At 42.8% G+C, this 22,312-nt stretch overlaps 1 protein-coding gene across 1 annotated transcript in view; it reads left to right on the top strand.

The window, feature by feature from the left end:
• The window catches only part of LOC115478641 (carbonic anhydrase 1-like), a 39,075-nt gene that overhangs the window by 11,367 nt on the left and 5,396 nt on the right, over window positions 1-22,312 (top strand). The window contains exons 3-5 of the mRNA XM_030216137.1: window positions 2,727-2,842; window positions 12,736-12,831; window positions 20,292-20,354. Coding sequence (XP_030071997.1) covers window positions 2,727-2,842; window positions 12,736-12,831; window positions 20,292-20,354 — 275 coding nt within the window. The remainder of the gene's footprint in view (window positions 1-2,726; window positions 2,843-12,735; window positions 12,832-20,291; window positions 20,355-22,312) is intronic.

The following is a 22,312-nucleotide window of genomic DNA, read 5'->3' as shown; positions in this document are numbered from 1 at the left end:
TGACGGAAATTCTGAGATTAAAAATGAAGTCTTCTTGATTGGTTTTCTGATCTTTGCTTACCCAACTATGCAACACCATGAGCAGTTTAAAGCTATTTTGAGGATCCATGAAGGGGAAAACTCTGAACTGAGGCCAGCAAATACGTGAATGGTGCCTTTTTAAAATTTCTCAGCCATGACTTGAAACACACAAAGTACCCAATTCTGGCAACATGTAAGGAATTTTGACCAAAATGTAGCTAAGGAATGCAGATGGACTAGGAGTTCTTTGGCATTTCTTAACTAAATGCCACAAAGACGCACTGTAACCTGCAAATTTGTTTGCAGGTTAATAATCAGATCCAAAGACTGCAAATCTCATCAAGAGATTTAGCATTCATATAGCAGACCCTTGGATACTTCTTCATCCCTGACTTTACTCTTACTTACCTGCTTGAGCACCCACAATATTGAAAAAATTCCTTCACTGTGAGAAGGAAGAGTTAATTTCCATTGGGTTTAACACCCCCAATAATTTTTGAAATGATGACTCCTCAAAAGCTTTCCCCCAAGTACGATTCTCAGGATTCAAGCTGGTACTCTCTGACTCTGACCTGGTAAAATTACCATGGGGCCACAAGACAGGAATTCATTCAGCATACCGCTAGACACCAGGGATTTCATCAAAGATAGGCCCAGGGGAGCCATTGGAAGAATAGGGTGGGATCCTGGGAGAGAGATTAATACAATAGAGAAGGGTTTGGGTTGGGGAAGGGGACACTTGCAATTAAGGGGGAGGGGGATTGGCCACTATGGGATCTTCTGGTTAGGGAGGTTTGGGAGATGCTGCACAATGGGAGTTATGGATTGGGGGGGGGAGCCTAAGAGGGACTTTCAGCTTGGGGGAGGCACTCTGGTCACTGCTTTGGCTTATGTGTGTTTGGATTTTGCTCATACCACCTTTTTCAGTAGTAGCTCAAGGTGAGTTACATTCAGATATATTGGGTAATTCAATGTCTCAGGAGGGCTCACAATCTAAGTTTGTATCTGAGGCAATGGAGGGTTAATTGACTTGCCCAAGATCACGAGGAGCAGCAGTGGGATTTGAACCTGCCACCTCCTGATGTCAAGGCTGGTGCTCTAAGACCGGTGTTGGCCTCTTTAAAAAGGCCTGGGAGCAGTGGTATGCTGGAGCCGGCTCACACCAGCTCATGAGAACCGTTTGTTAAATTTGTAAGAATTTTGGGAGGTCCCCCATGGCTACTTCAAAAACAGCTCCCAAAATTTGAACTCAAGCCCCCTCCTGAACTCCCTTTTAGTTTTCTGGCAGAGATGCTGAACCCTGCCAGCCAAATAAATAGACTGCCGCCTCTCCCTACTGCTTGTTTCCGGCTCTGAGCAGCATGCCAGGACTTCTCATGCATGCTCCGAGCCAGCTCCAGCACACTACTACTCCCAGGCCTCATTTTAAAGAGGCCAACACACATAAGCCAAAGCAGTGACCAGAGTGCCTCCCCTCAAGCCAGAAGTCCCTCTTAGGCACCCCCCCCCCCCACACACACACACATCTATAACCCCCATTGTGCAGCATCTCCTAAGTCTCTTTAACCAGAGGGTCCCATAGTGGTCAAACCCCTCCCCCCCTTAATTGCAAGTGTCCCCAATTTTGAAAAAAAAAACATCCACGGGAAAAACTCATAAAAACAAGCCATTGGGATGTATGGGAGGCCAGCATTCTTAGTAGACTGGCAACACAGACATCCCAGCAGAGAGGTGGGGCACCCTAGGGGGAACTGCAATGGACATCACATAAAGGGTCCCAGGTACACATCTCCAAAACCCACCAAAAACCTACTGTACCCAACTGTACACCACTACAATAGACCTTATGGCTGCAGGTGTCACCTACATGTAGGTACAGAAGGTTTTTGGTGGGTTTTGTTGGGCTCACACTTTCGACCACAAGTGTAACAGAGTGGGATATGGGCCTGGGTCCCCATCTCTACAGTCCACTGCACTGATCACTAGGCTACTCCAGAGACCTGCTTGCTGCTCTAATAGGACTGGTCATAACATCTGCTGCTGTCATAGAGGCTGGTATATACTGTTTCTTTCACATCTTTGGAGGGGTGGTAGGGAGTCAATGTCCACTGAGGGCGTAAAGGAGGGTTATGCCTTAATCCATCCAATGGTTATCTGGTCATTTAGGGCACCTTTTTGTGACTTAGTTGTGATTGAAACATGTCTAGACCACAACATCTAACTTTTAGCCCTGCTTTGTTCCATTATGGCAGGAAAACGTCCAAGTTTTAGGAACGCCCAAATCCCACCTCCAAAATGCCCCAACACACCCCCTTGTGATTTGGATGCACTGCAGATGAACTGCATAGAAAAACATCTTAAAATGTATTTTGAAAATAGCAATTTGGATGATTTGGACAAAAAAAAAGGGTCCATCTGTCGCTTTGTGACGCTTTTTGAGTGTTTTTCTCTTTCAAAACTGAGCTCTCATATCTACTGTATCTTACCGAGGGTCTAACTGGTTAAAGGGTGTCCCTTTAGTCACCAAATTTAATTTAAAGTAGATGTTTTTGTAAATTGCATGAAGTTTGCACAGCAGAGTAGAGCAAATCTAATTTATTTACGAAGGAGAGGGTTGGGGGAAAAGGTGTAATTCATCATTGATGTCTCAGAGTATTGCTTGGTCGTCCTTCCAGACTAATTATAAAATCTCATTTGTCCTTTAGTGCTGAAAGGCGGCCCACTGACTGGAAATTACAGACTGAATCAGTTCCACGTTCACTGGGGCTCCTCTGATGACGGCTCTGAGCACACTGTCGATGGGGCAAGGCAAGCAGCAGAGGTATAAATTCTTCAAGGAAAAGTGAACAGCCCACTTTTCTTTACAGTAAACTGATACTGCTACATTTTACCCACTGATTTTTCTTTTTAGAAAATGATGAGAAAATATCATTCATTCCAAGCATTATTTGTCTTAATTAATATGTCTGTGACATGTTGTTATGACCTGTATTTTAGACTGTAAATTGCATTAATTGGCTTTTGGTTTGAATGACAGCCTAGCAAATCATAAAATAAAATATTCCACTATTTAAGTTAATCATATTGGGACCCGGGTGTCACTAAACTTCTCATTTTGCATTGCCTACTACACATAGACCCCCTTTTACTAAGGCAAGTTCACGTTTTTAGCGTACGCTAAAATTGGGCACACACTAAACATTAGAGACGCCAAAGCATTCCTAAAAACGTGAGTGCACCTTAATAAAAGAGCCCCCCCCTTAGGTAGCAGGGCCTGGGATAGAGGTACATTCTGATCTATTGAGAAAACGAAAAGCTGGCTACTGGAAGCTCTGACTCAGTTCTTACACCAGGTTCAGCAATCACCCCAGTTACAATATGAAAGCAGCTGCTATAAAGGGTTCCTTTCTCTATCAAGCAGGACTGAACGCTAGACACGCCCAAGCCAGTGGTATCTCTGAGCTCACAAAGAGTAGACACAAAAATAAAAAGGCTGAATGGAGTGCCTGGACATCCCCTTACATGTTAACTGAGGAAAGGAAGGAGTATTAGACCCTCAGGTGAACTCAGTCCCCAGGAGACGCTCCAGGACCTCATAAGAAAAGGGGGTCCTGTACCAGCTAACACAGGTAGGGTCCCAGAGTGAGAGGAATGCAAGAGAGAATCAAGTCTTCTTACCTGGAGAGGAAGAGAATAAAGGTGTTATATATACAACTGTACATCTGTAGAACAAACTATAACTAACTTATATTCTTTTTTTTCTACTATTCATCTTGATTATTACTATTTTTATTACTATTATTATTATTATTAATTTGGATTTTGCTCACAGCTTTTTCAGTAGCAGCTGAAGGTGAGTTACATTCAGGTACACTACGTATTTCCCAAATAATACTGTTGAACAGATGAATAACAAAAGTATCAGGGAGGAATATAAAACGTGGCAGACTCTAACATATCACAAAAAAAACACAGTTTTATCCTGAATCAACTGGTGAGAAAAGATAGAATGGCATCAGCTGTTCATGAAACCTGTAGGGAGAATGTTCTCTTTCTGAAAAGCATGACTTTGTCTGTGCCTTTCATAATGCCAGACTTAGGTCCTTGACCGAAACGCCATTGTTTTCGGATTGTGGACGCCGGGTGTTTTCTTTTGTGAAGTTGGTAGCATGGAGTGTGCACAATTGAGACAAGTAGTCGCTTTATTTTCAATCTTACTTGTTTTTGTAATATTTGCAATAAAATATAGAATGAATGTAATTGAGATACCTTGGCAAGTGATTGATGACAAATCATAAAGCTTTGACCTGAAATAGCTGGGATTATAAGACATTTCATAGCTTTTCATTCATGAACATCTGGTGCCATTGTATCTTTTCTCACCAGTTGATTCAGGATAAAACTGTATTTTTTTTTTATATGTTAGAGTCTGTTGCATTTTATATTCCTCCCTGATACTTTTGTTATTTATCTCTTTAGGAAGGTCTAGAGTTTTTATTCCCCCTCTTTTTTCTACATATGTTGAACAAATGAATGCCTTGGGGTCCCTACAGTGTGGTAAAGAACTCTACTGTCCATCTGAACCTCACTGACAACCACCTTAAACTGACAAATTGAGCAAGGCGGTTAACAATAAAATAAAAAATGAAAGCAAGGAAAAAGGACTGCAATGTTTTGACAGGAAAGGTAATCAAACACACAAACAGAATCAAGCATTCTACTAGAGACAGACATAAGTCTTCTCTCTCCCAGGTACTGATACCCCCAATAAGCCGTCTCAATCAACCAGTGTAAGCTTGCTTGAATAACCAACCTTCAACATAGCCTTAAATTTTATTGTATTAAGTTCACTGCATAGAGGTAGAGGCATGGAGTTCCAGAGATGGGGGACAGCAAAACAGAATGTACTGCAATGAGTCATCTCCATTTGAGCAAGACGAGGCCCTGGTGAAACCATGCGATGGTCATTTATAGAATGTAATACCTGTGTTGAAGAATTTCGATTGGTTAGTAAGGACAGATACAAAGGTGTACCTTGTTAAGAAGGTTTGAAGCCTAAAAACAATGCTTTAAACTGGATGCATTATTGAATTGGCAGCCAGTGATGATCCTGTAGAGCAGATGTGATGTGATTGAATTTTCGTAAGTGGCAGAGTAGGCAGACAGCTGTGTCTGGAGCCTAGTAAGTAGAGTTTTGGTGATCTCTAAATAAATGATGTTCCAGTAATCTGGGTGGGTCATAAAAAGAGCTAGAATGAGTGAGTGAAATGTATCATGGTCAAAAAGTGAATGGACCAATCTAAGTTGGCGAAGAAGGATTGGGATTTGCATAGAGCAGAAATCTGTGGCTCCAAAAGAACTCCTAAGTACCGAAAACTGGGGAATGGGGAGATGGGGGTACCTATTGTGGATTAAAAACTGGTTGAAGGATAGGAAACAGAGAGTGGGGTTAAATGGGCAGTATTCACAATGGAGAAGGGTAGTTAGTGGGGTTCCTCAGGGGTCTGTGCTAGGACCACTGCTTTTTAATATATTTATAAATGATTTAGAGATGGGAGTAACTAGCGAGGTAATTAAATTTGCTGATGACACAAAGTTATTCAAAGTCGTTAACTCGCGACAGGATTGTGAAAAATTACAAGAGGACCTTACGAGACTGGGAGACTGGGCGGCTAAATGGCAGATGACGTTTAATGTGAGCAAGTGCAAGGTGATGCATGTGGGAAAAAAGAACCCGAATTATAGCTACGTCATGCAAGGTTCCACGTTAGGAGTTACGGACCAAGAAAGGGATCTGGGTGTCGTCGTCGATAACACGCTGAAACCTTCTGCTCAGTGTGCTGCTGCGGCTAGGAAAGCGAATAGAATGTTGGGTATTATTAGGAAAGGTATGGAAAACAGGTGTGAGGATGTTATAATGCCGTTGTATCGCTCCATGGTGCGACCGCACCTTGAGTATTGTGTTCAATTCTGGTCGCCGCATCTCAAGAAAGATATAGTAGAATTGGAAAAGGTGCAGCGAAGGGCGACTAAAATGATAGCGGGGATGGGACGACTTCCCTATGAAGAAAGACTAAGGAGGCTAGGGCTATTCAGCTTGGAGAAGAGACGGCTGAGGGAAGACATGATAGAGGTATATAAAATAATGAGTGGAGTGGAACAGGCGGATGTGAAGCGTCTGTTCACGCTTTCCAAAAATACTAGGACTAGGGGGCATGCCATGAAACTACAGTGTAGTAAATTTAAAACAAATCAGAGAAACTTTTTCTTCACCCAACGTGTAATTAAACTCTGGAATTCATTGCTGGAAAATGTGGTGAAGGTGGTTAGCTTAGCAGAGTTTAAAAAGGGGTTGGACGGTTTCCTAAAGGACAAGTCCATAAACCGCTACTAAACGGACTTGGAAAAATCCAAAATCCCAGGAATAACAGGTATAGAATGTTTGTACGTTTGGGAAGTTTGCCAGGTGCCCTTGGCCTGGATTGGCCGCTGTCATGGACAAGATGCTGGGCTCGATGGACCCTTGGTCTTTTCCCAGTATGGCATTACTTATGTACTTATGTACTAATAATAAAAGTGGAGCAGTTGGGGCAGTATGATGACCAGTCAGCCAACAAGCCACCATCTTGTTACAGTTTAACACAAGGTGGTGATCCATGAGCCACTGAGCGATAACTTGCAGGTATTGTTGAACAGGTGATAAATTCAAATTAGAAGAGGAAAAAGAGCTCAAAGTATTTCTTCAAATACATATGTTTGATAGTACCAACAGTCAAAGCAAACACTGCCTTTAGTTTACAAAAACCCTTCTGTTTAGTAATTGCTTCAATTAAATATATATACACAGTACAGTCTTGATTATCCGACGTACATGTGACTGACCCATTGTCGGATAAGTGAAAAGTTGGATAATGCGGAAAACAATGGTAACCCCTTAACCAAAGCATGGAAAACATACAGTATACACATAGGCGGTCGGTGGCCCAACTGTTTGGGGAGGCTAAAGGGGGCGGGGTTAGGGGTGGAGCCAGGGGTGGAGCTTATATACATAATTGTCTGATAACACACAGAAAAAAATAAATAAATAAAAATAAAATAATCACAATTAATACCTTTTATTAAATTTAGATATTAGATATGTATCATATGTCAAAGAATAAAGTGGTTGCTCAAAGCATATTCTAAGCATAATCGCTCAACTGCAAAACACTATGCACAACTTTGTGCAAAAACACACTCAGAACCTTACTGTACCATAAATATTACACTGGGCAGAACCTAATACACCAATATACCACCCATACGGAAAATGCAGACCGTCAACAATATGAAACAAGGGATCATATCATCACAATTCTCATGTAGAGCCACAAAACACCCTAATTCATGTTTAATGTGGGATAAAATGCCATAAATAAGTAAATAAATATAAACTTTTAATGTTGAGCACCTGATTCTCAAAGTGGACATATTTCAAACACTATAATGAAAATAAAATGATCTTTTCTACCTTTGTTGTCTGGTGAGTTTTTCTGATCATGCTGGCCCAGTATGATTCTGCTGCTATCTGTCCTCAGTGAAGGTCAGGAAGTCATCCTAGTTAAATATCTCCCTGGCAACCCAGGACACCTCCAGCCAACCCCCCCCCCCCCCTCCCGCTCTCCCAGCAGTAAGGTAAACAAACCATAAACCAATTTCTACAACTGGACAAGGCTAGAGGGCTTTCACTGCAGCTCCTGCTGAGAGGATGGAGGTAAATCAACAATTTAAACCCCTCAGAGCACAGCAGGGGAGGCTTAGCCTGTCCAAGCCTCTTATACCGGGCGCCTATGAGTATACATAAAGAACAGGCAAAGTGTGTCTCTAATTGTAAAAATATTGTTTATTAACACCAATCAGCAACAACAACAACAACAACAAAAAAGGAAAACATTGTACAGCAGGTAATTAGAGCAAATACAGTACAACTGTACTGCAGACAATGTGAACAGAAATACAGAACCTAACAAAGGAATCCATATTTATCTACTGAATGTTCAGCCTCACTTGAGTTTGTCTTCTACAACAGGCAATGTGAACCAAGCAGAGCTCACTGCTTTGTCTTCTCCAGTCAATAAGAGTTTGAAGCAGAAATCAATACAACAGAAATGAAACTGGAAACTGTCCAGATCTAAGAATGAGAAAAAGAATTTAAAAAAAGAAGTGCTTTAAATGTAAACAAACAAACAAACAGGAATAGGTGTACATACAGTACTGTACTGCATAGAACTCATTGTGCACAAGAACTTACTATGGTTTGCTTGCTGCAAAAACATGTTCTCAGATCAAAAATGGTTTCTTGACAGAAACGCAAGGTCTCAGCTCAAAACATCTTTAATGTCCACTTTCTTTAGCACTTCTTTTCTGCAAAAGTTTCTGCTCTGTAAACAAAACAACTTTTTTCCTCTTTTGGCTGGCCAAAAATTGCTGCCACGCTGTAATGTAACAGATGATGAAAGAGCGAGGAAATACAAGTTAAGGTAAGTTCGCTCCTGTCTGTTACTCAACATTCTGGTGCTTTGGCATATTTTGAATGACATTTATATATATATATATAGAAGAATTTTGCTAACAATTTTGCACAATATAAATTTTTTTTTAATTATTATTTAGTGAGGTTTTTTCAGTTAACAGTATTGGGGAGGGTGTATATGGATTTCCATTAAAGTTTTCACACTCTTGTTTTGGATTTAATTGGTTTCATATATTCAAAAGAAACAAAAAATAAAAGGGTCACAAACTAAGGAGTACAAATGATGTATAAAGCTTGGAAGTGAGCTGAACTCACTGAAAATTAAGCTTGGCTGTGGGAAGCAGCCTATACTGAATTCTCCCTTTGCCCCCTGTTTAATCAAGCTTTTCTGTTTACCTCAAGAATGTGTAAATTCTCTGGATTTCCCTATACATCTCATGCATTGGGATTGACTATTTTTGATTTCTGTAATGTTGTAAAAGCAGGGTCTCAGCTTGAAAGTTCTTCAACAGTTCCATCACGGTAAAAGCGGGGTCCCAGATCCAAAAATTACTGCCATGGTGTAAAAGCAAGGTCTCAGCTTAAAACTTCTTTAACAGAATAGAAGCCACATGCCTCTTAACGGCAATGAGGGGTGCATGAAGGAGTGTCAGCTGCACTGCATGGTTCCCTTGCAGAGAAGCATGGTCTCAGATCAAACATGGCTTCCTTGCAGCATGTGAAGCAGGAAAACAGGAAGAGAAACCGTGCGCTTCTTAAACAGCAATGCAATGACATCACCCGGTGGTCTATTGGATATGCCGGATGGTCGGATTAGCGAAGGTTGGATAATCATGACTGTACTGTATATATATGGCCTGTTATTCACCGGTCAATATTCAAAGTGATTTAAGTGGCCACAAGGAAAGGGGAAATGTACCCTTTTGTCATACAGCAAGTGCACAATTTTTCTCTTTTCCAAACTTGTGCTCAAGGTGAATTATACAAGAGAGGGCTTGTAACCTAAATTGGTACCTAGAGAAAGAGAAGACTAACCAGCTTATTTTTGAAAGAGAAAGACGCCCATATTTCGACCCAAATCGGGAGATGGGAGTCCGTTTCCCGTGGGCGCCCAAATCGGTCTAATCGAAACCCGATTTTTGGCGTGCTCAACTGCACTCCATCACGGAGACAAGCAAAGATCATGGGGGCATGTCGGAGGCGTGGCAAAGGCAGGACTGGGGCGTGGTTATCGGCCGAGGAGAGAGGGGCGTCTTTAGCTGATAATCGAAACAAGAAGGGCGTTTTTGACGAGAATTTGATCCACTTTATTTGGACCCTTTTTTCAGGTCCAAGTCCCAAAAAAGTGCCCCAACTGGCCAGATGACCACCGGAGGGAATCGGGGATGACCTCCCCTGACTCCCCCAGTGGTCACTAACCCCCTCCCACCAAAAAAACCCCACTTTGCAAACTTTTTTTTCCAGCCTGTATGCCAGCCTCAAATGTCATACCCACCTCCATGACAGCAGAATGTGTTCTATCCTCTGACAGCCTTTCCCTGGTTCTGATGTGGGTCTCAGGTGAGTGTGACAGCTTTTCTGTTAAGGGCACTGCAGAGTCACATCAGCAATGCATTGTGGTGGGTGTAGGGTATTGGGCTCCGTGATTCCACTAGCTTGTGTTAAATGCTCACGATGTTGGTAGTTGGTAGGCTCTACTCCCATGGTGCTTTTCCCTCTGCTTACTGGGTCAGAGTGTGCCCTGTTTTGTTTCCGGTAGTCCATGAGGTAGTGGCCATTTGTGTAAGCCACTTTTAGATCCCTTTCATGTGTTAGACACGTTATAGCACTTAGTTCTTACCTTGAATGTTGCTAAAAGAGGGCATTGTACACCATTCTGCCAGCTCGGACCTACTGCTAATCTCAGTATCAGTGAGACTCATTGCCAGTGGGGGCACAACCTCTGATCTTCAGTTAACTTTGAGTAAACATGCTTATTCAAATAAAGGACGTTTTCAGCGAGATTAGTCTTCAGGTGTGAACTGCTGTGCCAAAGTTATAAAGCAGCAACAAGTCCTGTCCCTGGAGCACTTTTAGTGGGTACTGCAGTGCACTTCAGGCAGGCAGACCCAGGCCCATCCCCCCCTCCCCCATCTGTAACACTTGTGGTGGTACATGGGAGGCCTCTAAAACCCACTGTACCCACATGTAGTTGCCCCCTTCGCCCCTAAGAGCTATGGTAGTGTTGTACATTTGTCCCTCCCATGACCAAATGGCTTGGATTAGGACGCTTCTGAGCTGGGCGCTTTTAGTTTCCATTATCGCTAAAAAAAAAAAAACACCCATCGCAGAAAGGACCAAATCCATGGCATTTGGTCCGTCCAAACTGTATTTTTGAAACAAAAGATGGACGCCCATATTTTTCGATAATACGGTCTGTCCTGCCTCTTCACATACCCATTTTCGGACATAGACACCCATGGAGATGGGTGTTTGCATTCGATTATGCCCCTCCACGGGTCACAAGAGGCAGATGGACGTATTTCTCACATGAAAATATTTAAACCATACAATCAAACAAAAAAAAATGTTTATATGTGATATTGTCCAAAAGAAAAATGTTTCGAGAGTGGGCATTTCAGGGTAGCGTGTCTTGGGGTAAGATGAGCAGTCTTATGTAATGTGCAATTTTTTTTGCAATAACAGACATTATAGGTCATCCAGACTGTTTCTATGCTACACAATCTAATGTTTGCATGTCCCTTCAAGGTCGATAATGTCCCTTGTCAAATTGTTATAGCAATAGAACGTCTCTGAAACACCTTCTTTATCTGAAAAGAGACAGTTCAACACACTCCACATCTGGAGCATTCAGCAGCATCCCCTCTTTTGTTTATCACCGTTTATAGAGGACACTCAGTTAACTCAGAACAGTGTCCATATTTATATTTTCACTGATATATTTTAGTTGCCCTTTTACAGAGCAGCTTACTGCTCACTCTTTTAGGGCTACCGCTGGCGCAGCACAGGAAAGCGAGACCTTCCCTTTTACCAGCTGCAGCGCGTATAAAACATGCACTGATGCCAGCGCAGGCCCCCTTTTCCCGCAGCTTGGTAAAAGGGCCCTTAAAATTTTTTTTTGGGGGGGGGGGGGGGATATTTTCAAATATCGCAACATGTTTATTTCTTCCATTATGGATTTACATTGTTACACATTTTCTGGTGAATATTTATTTTGCCATTTGAACATCATATTACAAATGCCCCTCTATGTGAGCAGGTGGATTTGAACCCTGAGCTTCCCTAGCACATAGCCTACTATTCTGACGACTCAGCTCTTCCTCTGCTGTATCAGGCATATTATAACATCACCACCATTAAGAATAAAAGAGAGGGAATCTGCTGGAACCATAAGTACTTCTATGTATCTAATTTAAATTTATAAATCACTCCCTCCTTTAATCTCAATATGATTTGCAAGGTATTTATTTATTTAATCACATTTATAGCCCGCTCATTCAGCCATCTGAGCTGGGTACAAAGAACACACATAATAGTACAATAACAAATATAATACAAAAAATAAAACACATGCTCAAACCCATACCCTCCACACACCTAAGAATTACCAAACACTCTACAAAACAGAAAAGCGTTCAGCTGTTTTCTAAATAATCCGTACAAGGACAGATGCTTCAAAGCAGATGGAACAGCATTCCATAAACTCGGGCCGGCAACTGAAAAACCGTCTGCATTCGAGCCTCATGCAGTGAAGAAATATCATAGTTATAAATAAAGTCATAACAAATATAGCTGCATTATATTGTAACAAATTCACACTGATTCATTACATCTGATCATTTCAAAATTATCATTATAAAAATGTCATGTATAAGGTGAAGTATCTAATCACATGGAGAGTAAAAAGAGTTTCAATATATTGCTATACGATACTTCAAACTCGTTCACAGAATAAATTGGATAAGGTGAAGAACATTCATCTTTGCTACCTATAACACTATCTAGTTTAGAAGTACTGGTACTTGAATGTATTACCCAAAACATTCTTTTTAAGTCTTTGCTTCCTGAAATAATTTTTCTTTTTTGCATTCTTGCATTAATATTTCTTAATGGCTCCAGGCCACCTGTATATGTTATCTCACAAGCTAGATATGTTTTTGTAATGATAGCAATGCTGATTAAATTATATTTTTTCTTTCCAGTTACATGTAGTTCATTGGAATTCAGACAAATACAGCAGCTGTGCCGAGGCCGAAAACCATCCTGATGGCTGGGCCATTGTCACTTCCTTACTGCAGGTCAGTGCCACAGCAAAGCTTCCTTGTACCCTTTCTCGCTTTATGATTAGGACTCTTGGTTTCTGCTGGTTATGCCACAGTTATGAAATCTGACAAAATCCTTGTCAGCTCATGCCTCAAGAAGATGAAGAACCCATGCATAGGAGGCAGTGCATGCAAATCTCTCTCATGAATATTCATTGTGGATATCCTGAAAACCTGACTGGCAGGGGTGCCTCCAGGACCAGGTTTGGGAACCAGTGAATTAACCTATAAGCTGCCACCAGCCTCTTTCATTTTTGCTACTTCAAATTAATATGGCTGCACCTCTGCATATTACACGGTAATAATAACACAGTAGATGTCAGCCTACCCTTGTCAGAACGCCTTTGAACCATCTCCATCTGCCTGGTTGACCTTGTTTACCTTGCTTTAGTTAATGATTGCTGTCATGCCTCACCTTTCCGCCCTCAGCCATCAGCCTGCTGTTAGGACACTGTGGTAACATGAAGAATGGTGGGCCAGGAGGAGCCATGATAAACAGAGCCACACAACACATTTAATGTGAACACAAAAATAATATTTTATTAAAGGTGCCAGGTAAGGGGTCCTATTCAGTCCACAGGCATGGGAGAACATAAATATAAAACTAGTCCTTAAATGACCTCTTCTTGTGGCCTTGCCCCTGCAGGGCCACAGTGTGCACTATTGGTTCTCAGCAAGGCAGCACATTCTGCTTATCTCTGGCCTGGGTCGCTAGAGTTACCAATACAATCTTTAGCAAATAACATATACCAGGCAGCATCTGGTGAGGCCAAAGCAGTGGCGTAGCCACAGGTGGGCCTGGGTGGGCCGGGGCCCATCCACTTAGGGCTCAGGCCCACCCAACAGCAGCACATATTTAGTGCTAGCTAGTGGGAATCCCAAGCTCCACCAGCTGAAGACCTACCCCTGATGGTGCTGAAAACACTGGTCTCCACTTCAGCAGTCTAAGTTTCCTAACCTGCTGATACTGGTCTCATCGCATTGGGGGAGGGGGAGGGGAGGAGAACACTTGGGCCCACCCACTTCTTGACTAGGCCCACCCAAAATCTGCTGTCTGGCTACGCCCCTGGGTCAAAGATACAATTCTGCAACATCCCTAGTTGAATTTGGACTACCTAATTGTCGTAGTTGCAGTTCACAAACATATGGTAGCAGCATATGCAGTGGGGCTTCCGTCTGGGCCTCCTCAACCTAGCTGTGTCCTGAGCTTTTATACTTCCTAGACCACATTCTCCTGGCTCCACCCCTCCCATGCCATTTCCCCCCCTAGGCGGGAATGAGAGGTTTAAGGTGGTTCTGCCACTGTGAGGGAGTGTCATTATGGGAGAGTGGTAGCGCCCATTAGAATCTCTCACAAATACCTACCGTCCCACCCATTTACATCTGAGGATTTGCCTAAATCTCTGCTACCATTCATGATAGCAGCCCTTGACTCCTCTTCTCATTAACTTGATGCAGCTGTTCCATTGTTCTGTGTGACTTTGTTGCCTCCTCTTTTGGCTCTCTGCCAGTTAAAGTTAAAAAAGCATATACGTTTCCTTTACTAGTCTCACTTCTGCACCCCAACTTTATTTTTAGGGATAGCACACACTATTTTCCTTAGAAGTAAATTATAGGAACCTTTATCTTCATTTATGCATATAAAAAGAGGAACTATACGTATCAAGTAGAATACACATATAAATAGAAATTTTAGAAGAAGTGCAACTTATATGTCTAGATGACAGGAAGTAATAAATAAAAATGAAACTGAAATAAAGAAAAAGAAAGAAAACTAAGGTGATATCTTTTTTATTGGACTAACTTTCAAAGGCAGAATCTTGTCAAAAATGTATTGTTAGTCCAATTAAAAAGGATGTTTCCTTTTTTTTATTTTGCTTTATTTCAGTTTTACTTGTATTTATTCCTTTTAAAAGGGATATTCAGCAATCACAGTATTTTATCAGAGGTGACAGGATGCAGAGGTATATAGGGGGGTATTATTCTGGGAGGTCCTTCTGAGTCTACATGCATTGATACTTTTACCTGTCGGCATTTACACTTGCTTCAAATCATACGAAATTCGTGGCTAACTTCCCAGCTGGGCTTGAAATATTAAGGCTTATGTTTCTGGAGCTCAACAACACCTCCCTTTGCAAAATGGTCATGTTCTGGAGGATAAATTCCTAATCAGCACCATGCGGACAGGCAGATTTTCAAAATCCACCACTTATAAGTGTAAGTGGCACCACTTACTCACAGGGAGAGAGTAATTTTCTAAAAAGGACCCCAAATGGAGAGGCTGGGTGGGCGGCTGGGCGCCTTTTAGATGGAGGCCCATTTTAGAATGGAATTGACATGTCTGCATCGGGACATTCCCAACAGTCTATCGAACACTAAGGGGCTCATTGTCGAAAGAGAAGGACACCCATCTTTCAACATAAATCGGAAGATGGACGTCCTTCTCACAGGGTCGTCCAAATCGGTATAATCGAAAGCCGATTTTGGACATCCCCAAATGCAATCTGTCACAGGGATGGCCAAAGTTCAAGGGGGCGTATCGGAGGTGTAGCGAAGGCAGGACTTGGGCGTGCCTAACACTTGGACATCCTTGACTCATAATCGAAAAAAACAAGGACGTCCTTGACAAACACTTGGACGTTTTCACCTGGTCGTGTTTTTCTTATGACCAAGGCACAAAAAGTTGCCCAAAATGACCAGATGACAACCGGAGAGAATCGAGGATGACCTCCTCTTACTCCCCCAGTGGTCACTAACCCCCTCCCACCCTCAAAAAACATCTTTCAAAATATTTCGTGCCAGCCTCTATGCCAGCCTCAGATGTCATACTCAGGTCCATGACAGCAGTATGCAGGTCCCTGGAGCAGTTTTAGTGGGAGCAGGGCACTTCAGACAGGCGGACCCAGCCTCATCCCCCCCCCCTACCTGTTACCCACATCTAGGTGCCCCCTTCACCTGTAAGGGCTATAGTAGTGGTGTACAGTTGGGGATAGTGGGTTTTCAGGGGTTTTGGGGGGCTCAGCACACAAGATAAGGGAACTATGTACCTGGGAGTAATTTATGAAGTCCACTTAAGTGCCCCCTAGGGTGACCGGTTGGTGTCCTGGCATGTCAGGAGGACCAGTGCACTAGAAATGCTGGCTCCTCCCATGACCAAATGGCTTGCATTTAGTCATTTCTGAGATGGACTTCCTTGGTTTCAAAAATCAGAAACGTCCATGTCTAGGGACGACCATCTGTAAGGACGACCACATTTCAGGATTTGGACGTCCCTGACCGTATTATCGAAACAAAAGACGGACGTCCATCTTGTTTCGAAAATACGGGTTTCCCCGCCCCTGGATCGGGACATTTTGCGAGGACGTCCAAATCGAAATTTATTTATTTGCTACATTTGTACCCCACATTTTCCCATCTATTTGCAGGCTCAATGTGGCTTACATGATATTACAAAAGATATAATTATGAACAGAGTAAGAGGTTTTTTTCTAAATTAACATATTACTATGTAAGAAATAAGATATGTCTGTAGAATAATTTACATAACACATAATAAAAAACAATAATATATGATGACCAATAATGAGGACGACCCTTTCGAAAATGCCCCTCCATGTCTTTCATAAAACACTAGAAAGAAACTAGCAAATGCACAGGTATTTGCCAGCACATTCAGTACGAGAAGCTACTTTAAAAATAAGCCTAGTGGGGGAAAAAAAGATTCCTGGCTGCAGTATTGCAGATAACAAGCCCCAAGCCAGGTCCACTGTGTCTTAAAGAGATCAGTGGTAGGATAAAGTAACCCACCCAACCCCCCTCCCCCACAGTATGAGATTACTCTCAATCCCAAAGAAGAACAAAAGAAGTGAGGAGATGCTGTTGGTTGCTAAAGAAGTAGGCTATTTAGCATGTTTATAAATGATATGGAAATCAGAACGACGAGTGAGGTGATTAAATTTGCAGATAACACAAAACTATTCAAGGTTGTTAAAACATGTACAGACTGTCAAATATTGCAGGAAGACCTTAGGAAATTGGAAGATTGGGCATTCAAATGGCAGATGAAATATTTTGGGCCCTGTTTACAAAGCCATGCTGTAGGCGCACTAACATTTTAGCGTGTGCTAAAAATTAGCATGCGCTAATGCTAGAGGCACCCATAGGAAAATATGGGTGTCTCTAGCATTAGTGCGCACTCATTTTTAGCGCGCACTAAAAGGTGAGCGCGCCTACAGCGAGGCTCAATAAACATGGTCCTATATGTGGACAAATGCAAGGTGATGCACATGGAAAGAATAATCCGGATCATAGTTACCAGATGCTAGGGTCCACTTTGGGGGTCAGCACCCAAGAAAAAGATCTAGGTGTCGTTGTAGATAATACGCTGAAATCTTCTGCTCAATGTATGGTGGTGGCCAAAAAAGCAAACAAGAAGCTAGGAATTATTAGGAAAGGTATGGTGAATAAGACTGAAAATACTATAATACCTTTGTATTGAACAATAGTGCAACCTCATCTTGAGTATTGCTTTCAGTTCTGGTCGTTGTATCTCAAAAAAGATATATCAGAGTTAGAAACGGTTCAAAGAGCCACCAAATTGATAAAGGGGGATGGAACTCCTCTCATATGAGGAAAGGCTAAATAGGTTAGGGCTCTTCAGCTTGGAAAAGAGACGGATGAGGGAGAAATGATTGAGGTCTACAAAATCTGGAGTGATGTGCAATAAGTAGAAGTAAATTGATGTTTTACTCGTTCCAAAAGTACAAAGACTAGGGGACACTCAAGGAAGTTACATGGAAATACTTTTAAAACGTCCTGCATGCTTTGGTTAGAAGTTCCAGGATGCCTGGATGTCACCACAGGTACCCCGAATGAATCCTCTTTCCATCTTCCCTAGACTATACAGGGGTGGGAGGATTCCCCATACCTCCCCATTAAAATAAGCCAGCAACCAGCTTTCGGGTCTGTTACTTGTCCCTTGGTCCTTGAATCCTTGCTCCAAGTGACTTTTAGGGCCAACTTATGGGAGCATAGCAGGCTGATTGCGCATTCAGGATTACTGGATCAGGATGGATACAAGGGATCTCCCTATTAGCATATGTCAAAGGTGGAAGATGGAACCCAAGACAAATTTGGCAGGCAAACAGGGAGCTTATAACACGTGGAGGGGCATAATCGAACGGGGATGACCATCTCTAAGGACGCCCATCTCCGAGGACGTCCTCGCGAAGGGGTGGGGCATCCCGTATTATCGAAACATAATATGGTTGGGGACACCCAAATCTCAACATTTAGGTCGACCTTAGAGATGGTCGACCTAAATGTTGAGATGGTCGACCTTAGAGATGGGCAACCTTGGTTTGCGCCGATAATGGAAACCAAGGACGCCCATCTCAAAAACGACCAAATCCAAGGCATTTGGTCGTGGGAGGAGTCAGCATTTGTAGTGCACTGGTCCCCCTCACATGCCAGCACACCAACCAGGCACCCTAGAGGGCACTGCAGTGGACTTCTCAAATTGCTCCCAGGTGCATAGCTCCCTTACCTTGGGTGCTGAGCACCCCCAAAACCCACTCCCCACAACAGTACACCACTACCATAGCGCTTAGGGATGAAGGGGGGCACCTACATGTGGGTATAGTGGGTTTCGGGTGTGTTTTGGAGGGTTCACATTTACCACCACAAGTGTAACAGGTGGGGGGGTGGGTGGGCCTGGGTCCGCCTGCCTGAAATGTACTGCAGTGCCCACTAAAAACTGTTCCAGGGACCTGCATACTGCTATCATGGAGCTGGGTATGACATTTGAGGCTGGCAAAAAATGTTTAAAAATTTTGTTTTGGGTGGGAGGGGGTTGGTGACTACTGGGGGAGTAAGGGGAGGTCATCCCCGATTCCCTCTGGTGGTCATCTGGTCAGTTCGGGCACCTTTTTGAGACATGGTCCTGAAAAAAAGGGACCAAGTAAAGTCGGCCAAATGCTCGTCAGGGACGCCCTTCTTTTTTCCATTATCGGCTGAGGACGCCCATGTGTTAAGCACACCCCCCCCCCCCCCCCCCCCGTTCCACCTTCGGTACACTGCCGACACTCCCCCATGAACTTTGGTCGTCCCCGCGATGGAAAGCAGTTGAGGATGCCCAAAATCAGCTTTCGATTATGCCGATTTGGGCGACCCTGAAAGAAGGACGTCCATCTCCCGATTTGAGTCGGAAGATGGGCACCCTTGTCTTTCGAAAATGCCCCTGATTGTGAGGAGGTCACTGCTGCCACCTATTCTTCCTTCAGTTTCCAGAGGCTTCTACACTGTTCCTCTTAGTTCTATACCTCTCTGGAAACTTCTAGTGGGAACATGTGATTTCCTAGCAGGTACAAATAGAGGAGAAAAAACAACAGGTTTACAGAAAGGCCACAGCAAAAATTGACTCCAAGCTGTCTATCTACTGAGTGGTAGAAGGCTTAGAGATGATTGCTGGAATAAATTGTACACACCAGAAGAGGAGCCAGGTTGATGGTGCGGGGGAGAGAGAGAGCGGAGTTCCACTGGCGCACAATTTCAGTGCAACTTGATGAGAAAAATAGGCGCCAACAGAACTCCGTTTGGGGGAGCGGCCGCTCCCCTGGCGGCCCACTTGGCTAAGCCACTGGCACACACCCTCTTCCTATTGACAGATAGGGCGACCATAGGCCAGCAATCGAAGCATTAACTTTCAGTGGACTGCTGACCTGTGCACAGCATAGAGAATTCAATACAGTACAAACTACTGTTGAAATTCTTATGATGTTACACAAATTACAGGAATATCTGCCACAACCACTCAGCAGTGGTGGCAGCGGCTGGTGATTGAGCATGTAAAGATTTAAAAATTGTAGTTCATAATTTAAAAAGATTAGGAAACAGAAATGATATGTGATCAAAAGTGGCTTATTGCATATCCAGAAGTGTGTTTAATTAGTTGAAATATTCAAATACTGTGCATTTGTAAATAAAGTATGGGACGGATATTCAAAAGCACTTTTCTGTTTGGCAATAGCTGCTGTATGGATGAGTGTCCTAGCTGCCAGTTTTTAGTGGCAGTATCTGGGGCAGATTGAGGTTGGTGCTTGTTTGTTCTGCCTAACTCTACGGATAGGTGGAGATATTCAGACGTTATCCACATAGCTATATGGATTAATTTAGGCCAGTAAGAAGTCTGTCTTAATATCAACACTATCCATACAGCCAGTGGCAGACACCAATCTCCAAGTATATTCAGATCTGCTCACTATCTGAATAGTGGCACTGAATAAGCTATTTAAATGTCACAATGAGAGTTTTTAAAAACCCACTATCAGTGGGCATTTCAGTATCAAACCATATGTGCTTATTTTGTTAAGCAATAAAGATTAATTCTAACTGGAATAATTAGCAATTTACTCTTCTACATGCTTTCTCATATATAGATTGGTGCTGACAACCCTAATTTGCAGAAAGTCATTGATGTATTGGATTCCATTAAAACGAAGGTGAGTATTAGTTATTTCATAAGCTTGTGGAAGTGTGGAATTCTCAAAGCAAAGAAATTAAGTCATTGGCTCATCTTCAAATATCTTAAAGTCCAAAAATAAAAGCTATCTCCACCTAGCTAAGAAGTCTACTTTGGCATGGGTATCACTGTGTTAGGTTATGGTCATTCTTGATTTGTAAGAGGGAAGTCATGGATTTGATGTATTGCCTTTCTGTGATTTTATTCTGTGCAGGTGCTTTCTCTGTCCCTAGTGCGTTCACAATCTAAGGGTCCCTTTTACTAAAGGGTTGCCGTGTGGCAACTTGCTTGCTACGCGGCAACCCGGAACTACCGCTGGCCTAACACAGGTGTCAGCAGTAGTTAAACCCCCAGTAAGCACCATTTTCAGCACTAGAGAAAATATTTAAAAAATATTTCCACAGGGGGTTACCCAGAAGTAATTGGGCAGCGATACACACTGCCTGGTTGGTATGGGAGCCCTTACTGTCACCTCAATGGTGTTCCCCCCCCGAAATGGCCACATGGCAAGTGTGAACTTACCGCAGAGCCATTTCTTTTTCGGCCTTTTTACCCACTGTGGTAAAAGGTCCCTGGCGTGTAGCGAAAATGGCTGCTGCCGCTAACACAGGGCCCCTTTTACTGCAGCTTAGTAAAAGGGCCCCTAAGCTTTTGTAATTGGAGCAACAGAGGGTTAAGTGACTTGCCCAGAATCACAAGGAGCTGCAGTGGGACTTGAACCCAGTTAAGTTTTCAGCCCACTGCACTAATCATTAGGCTACTCCTATTGTTGCTGAAGTTTAGCATGTAGAAGCAATTTTTAGAGAATAATCTGATATGAGTCTCACTGCCAGAGCACCCTGAGATACCCCAGGAAAATCATGTTTTAAACTTTATTTTTATCATATTAGTAACAATAAATACAAGTATAAACTTGGTTAGAGCAAGAGAGAGATAGGAACATATCACAGAATAATTAGTGCATAGTCTAAACAAAATGAAATAAATCACCCTTCCTCAGACCACAATAAAAGCATTGGAGGGAGTAGAAAAGGAAGAAAGGAGATCATAAAGAAGAAAAAAACATAATTACAGAAAGCTTCACATGATTACCACACCAATTGCAGTATCACCTCAATCATCTAGATGATAATTTTTTCAAGTCCAAGAAAGCTCTAAGTTGTTCTGGAATAAAAAAAAAAAATTACTGAGGGCCGAATGCACAAAATTTACCAGGCAAGCAACGTGTGTTTTTGACCGGTTCTAGCTGGTTTAGTGAGCACAGAATTCAGCAAGGCATGCATAAAGTGGTTCTGCCGGTTCGTTTCCAGTCGCAGTAGCAGCCAACGAGAATTGAATGCAAAATTATTTTAATGAGCTGATTAGTATGCTACTATGCATTCAGAGTAATGCACAGCCATTTTCTAAGTGATGCAAAGAAGCAAACCCTATCTTTTACGTGGAAATTTTAATGGGAGGTCAGGAGCTGTCAGTCCTTTGCAGTTCTTCATTGTTACAGGTACTCCGGCTCACTCAGGCCTGCCAGCGTCACCTCCAGCCACTCCCAGGTCCTCTGCCACTCCTGTCCGTTTCACCTTTCTCCTTCCATTGTGGCTCCATCTTCTCCTCTCGAGGGCTGGAGGGCAGCTTTGTGTGTGTATGAAAGCTGTGTGTGGGGAAAAAAGCTACACATACTTTCATACATGCACACAAAGAGAGACATCCCTCCCCAGAAAGAGACAGGGAGGGAGGGAGACACAGACAAATTTGGCAGATTCTGCATGTAGCAGCACGGGAGACGCAAGATTGCATTTCGGGGGGGGGGGGGGGGGGAGTCCTGGCTCTCAGCAGATTCCTCCTGCTTTTTTGGGCAGAGAATGAATAGCTTTTTTTTTCACCAGTTAAGTGTCAGATGAGAACAGTCCACTTCTATGCAATCTGAAACACTTTATAACTGCT

This window comes from Microcaecilia unicolor, chromosome 1 (genome assembly GCF_901765095.1).
Source record: "Microcaecilia unicolor chromosome 1, aMicUni1.1, whole genome shotgun sequence".
Taxonomy (NCBI): domain Eukaryota; kingdom Metazoa; phylum Chordata; class Amphibia; order Gymnophiona; family Siphonopidae; genus Microcaecilia; species Microcaecilia unicolor.
This window is presented reverse-complemented; position numbering and strand designations above follow the sequence as displayed.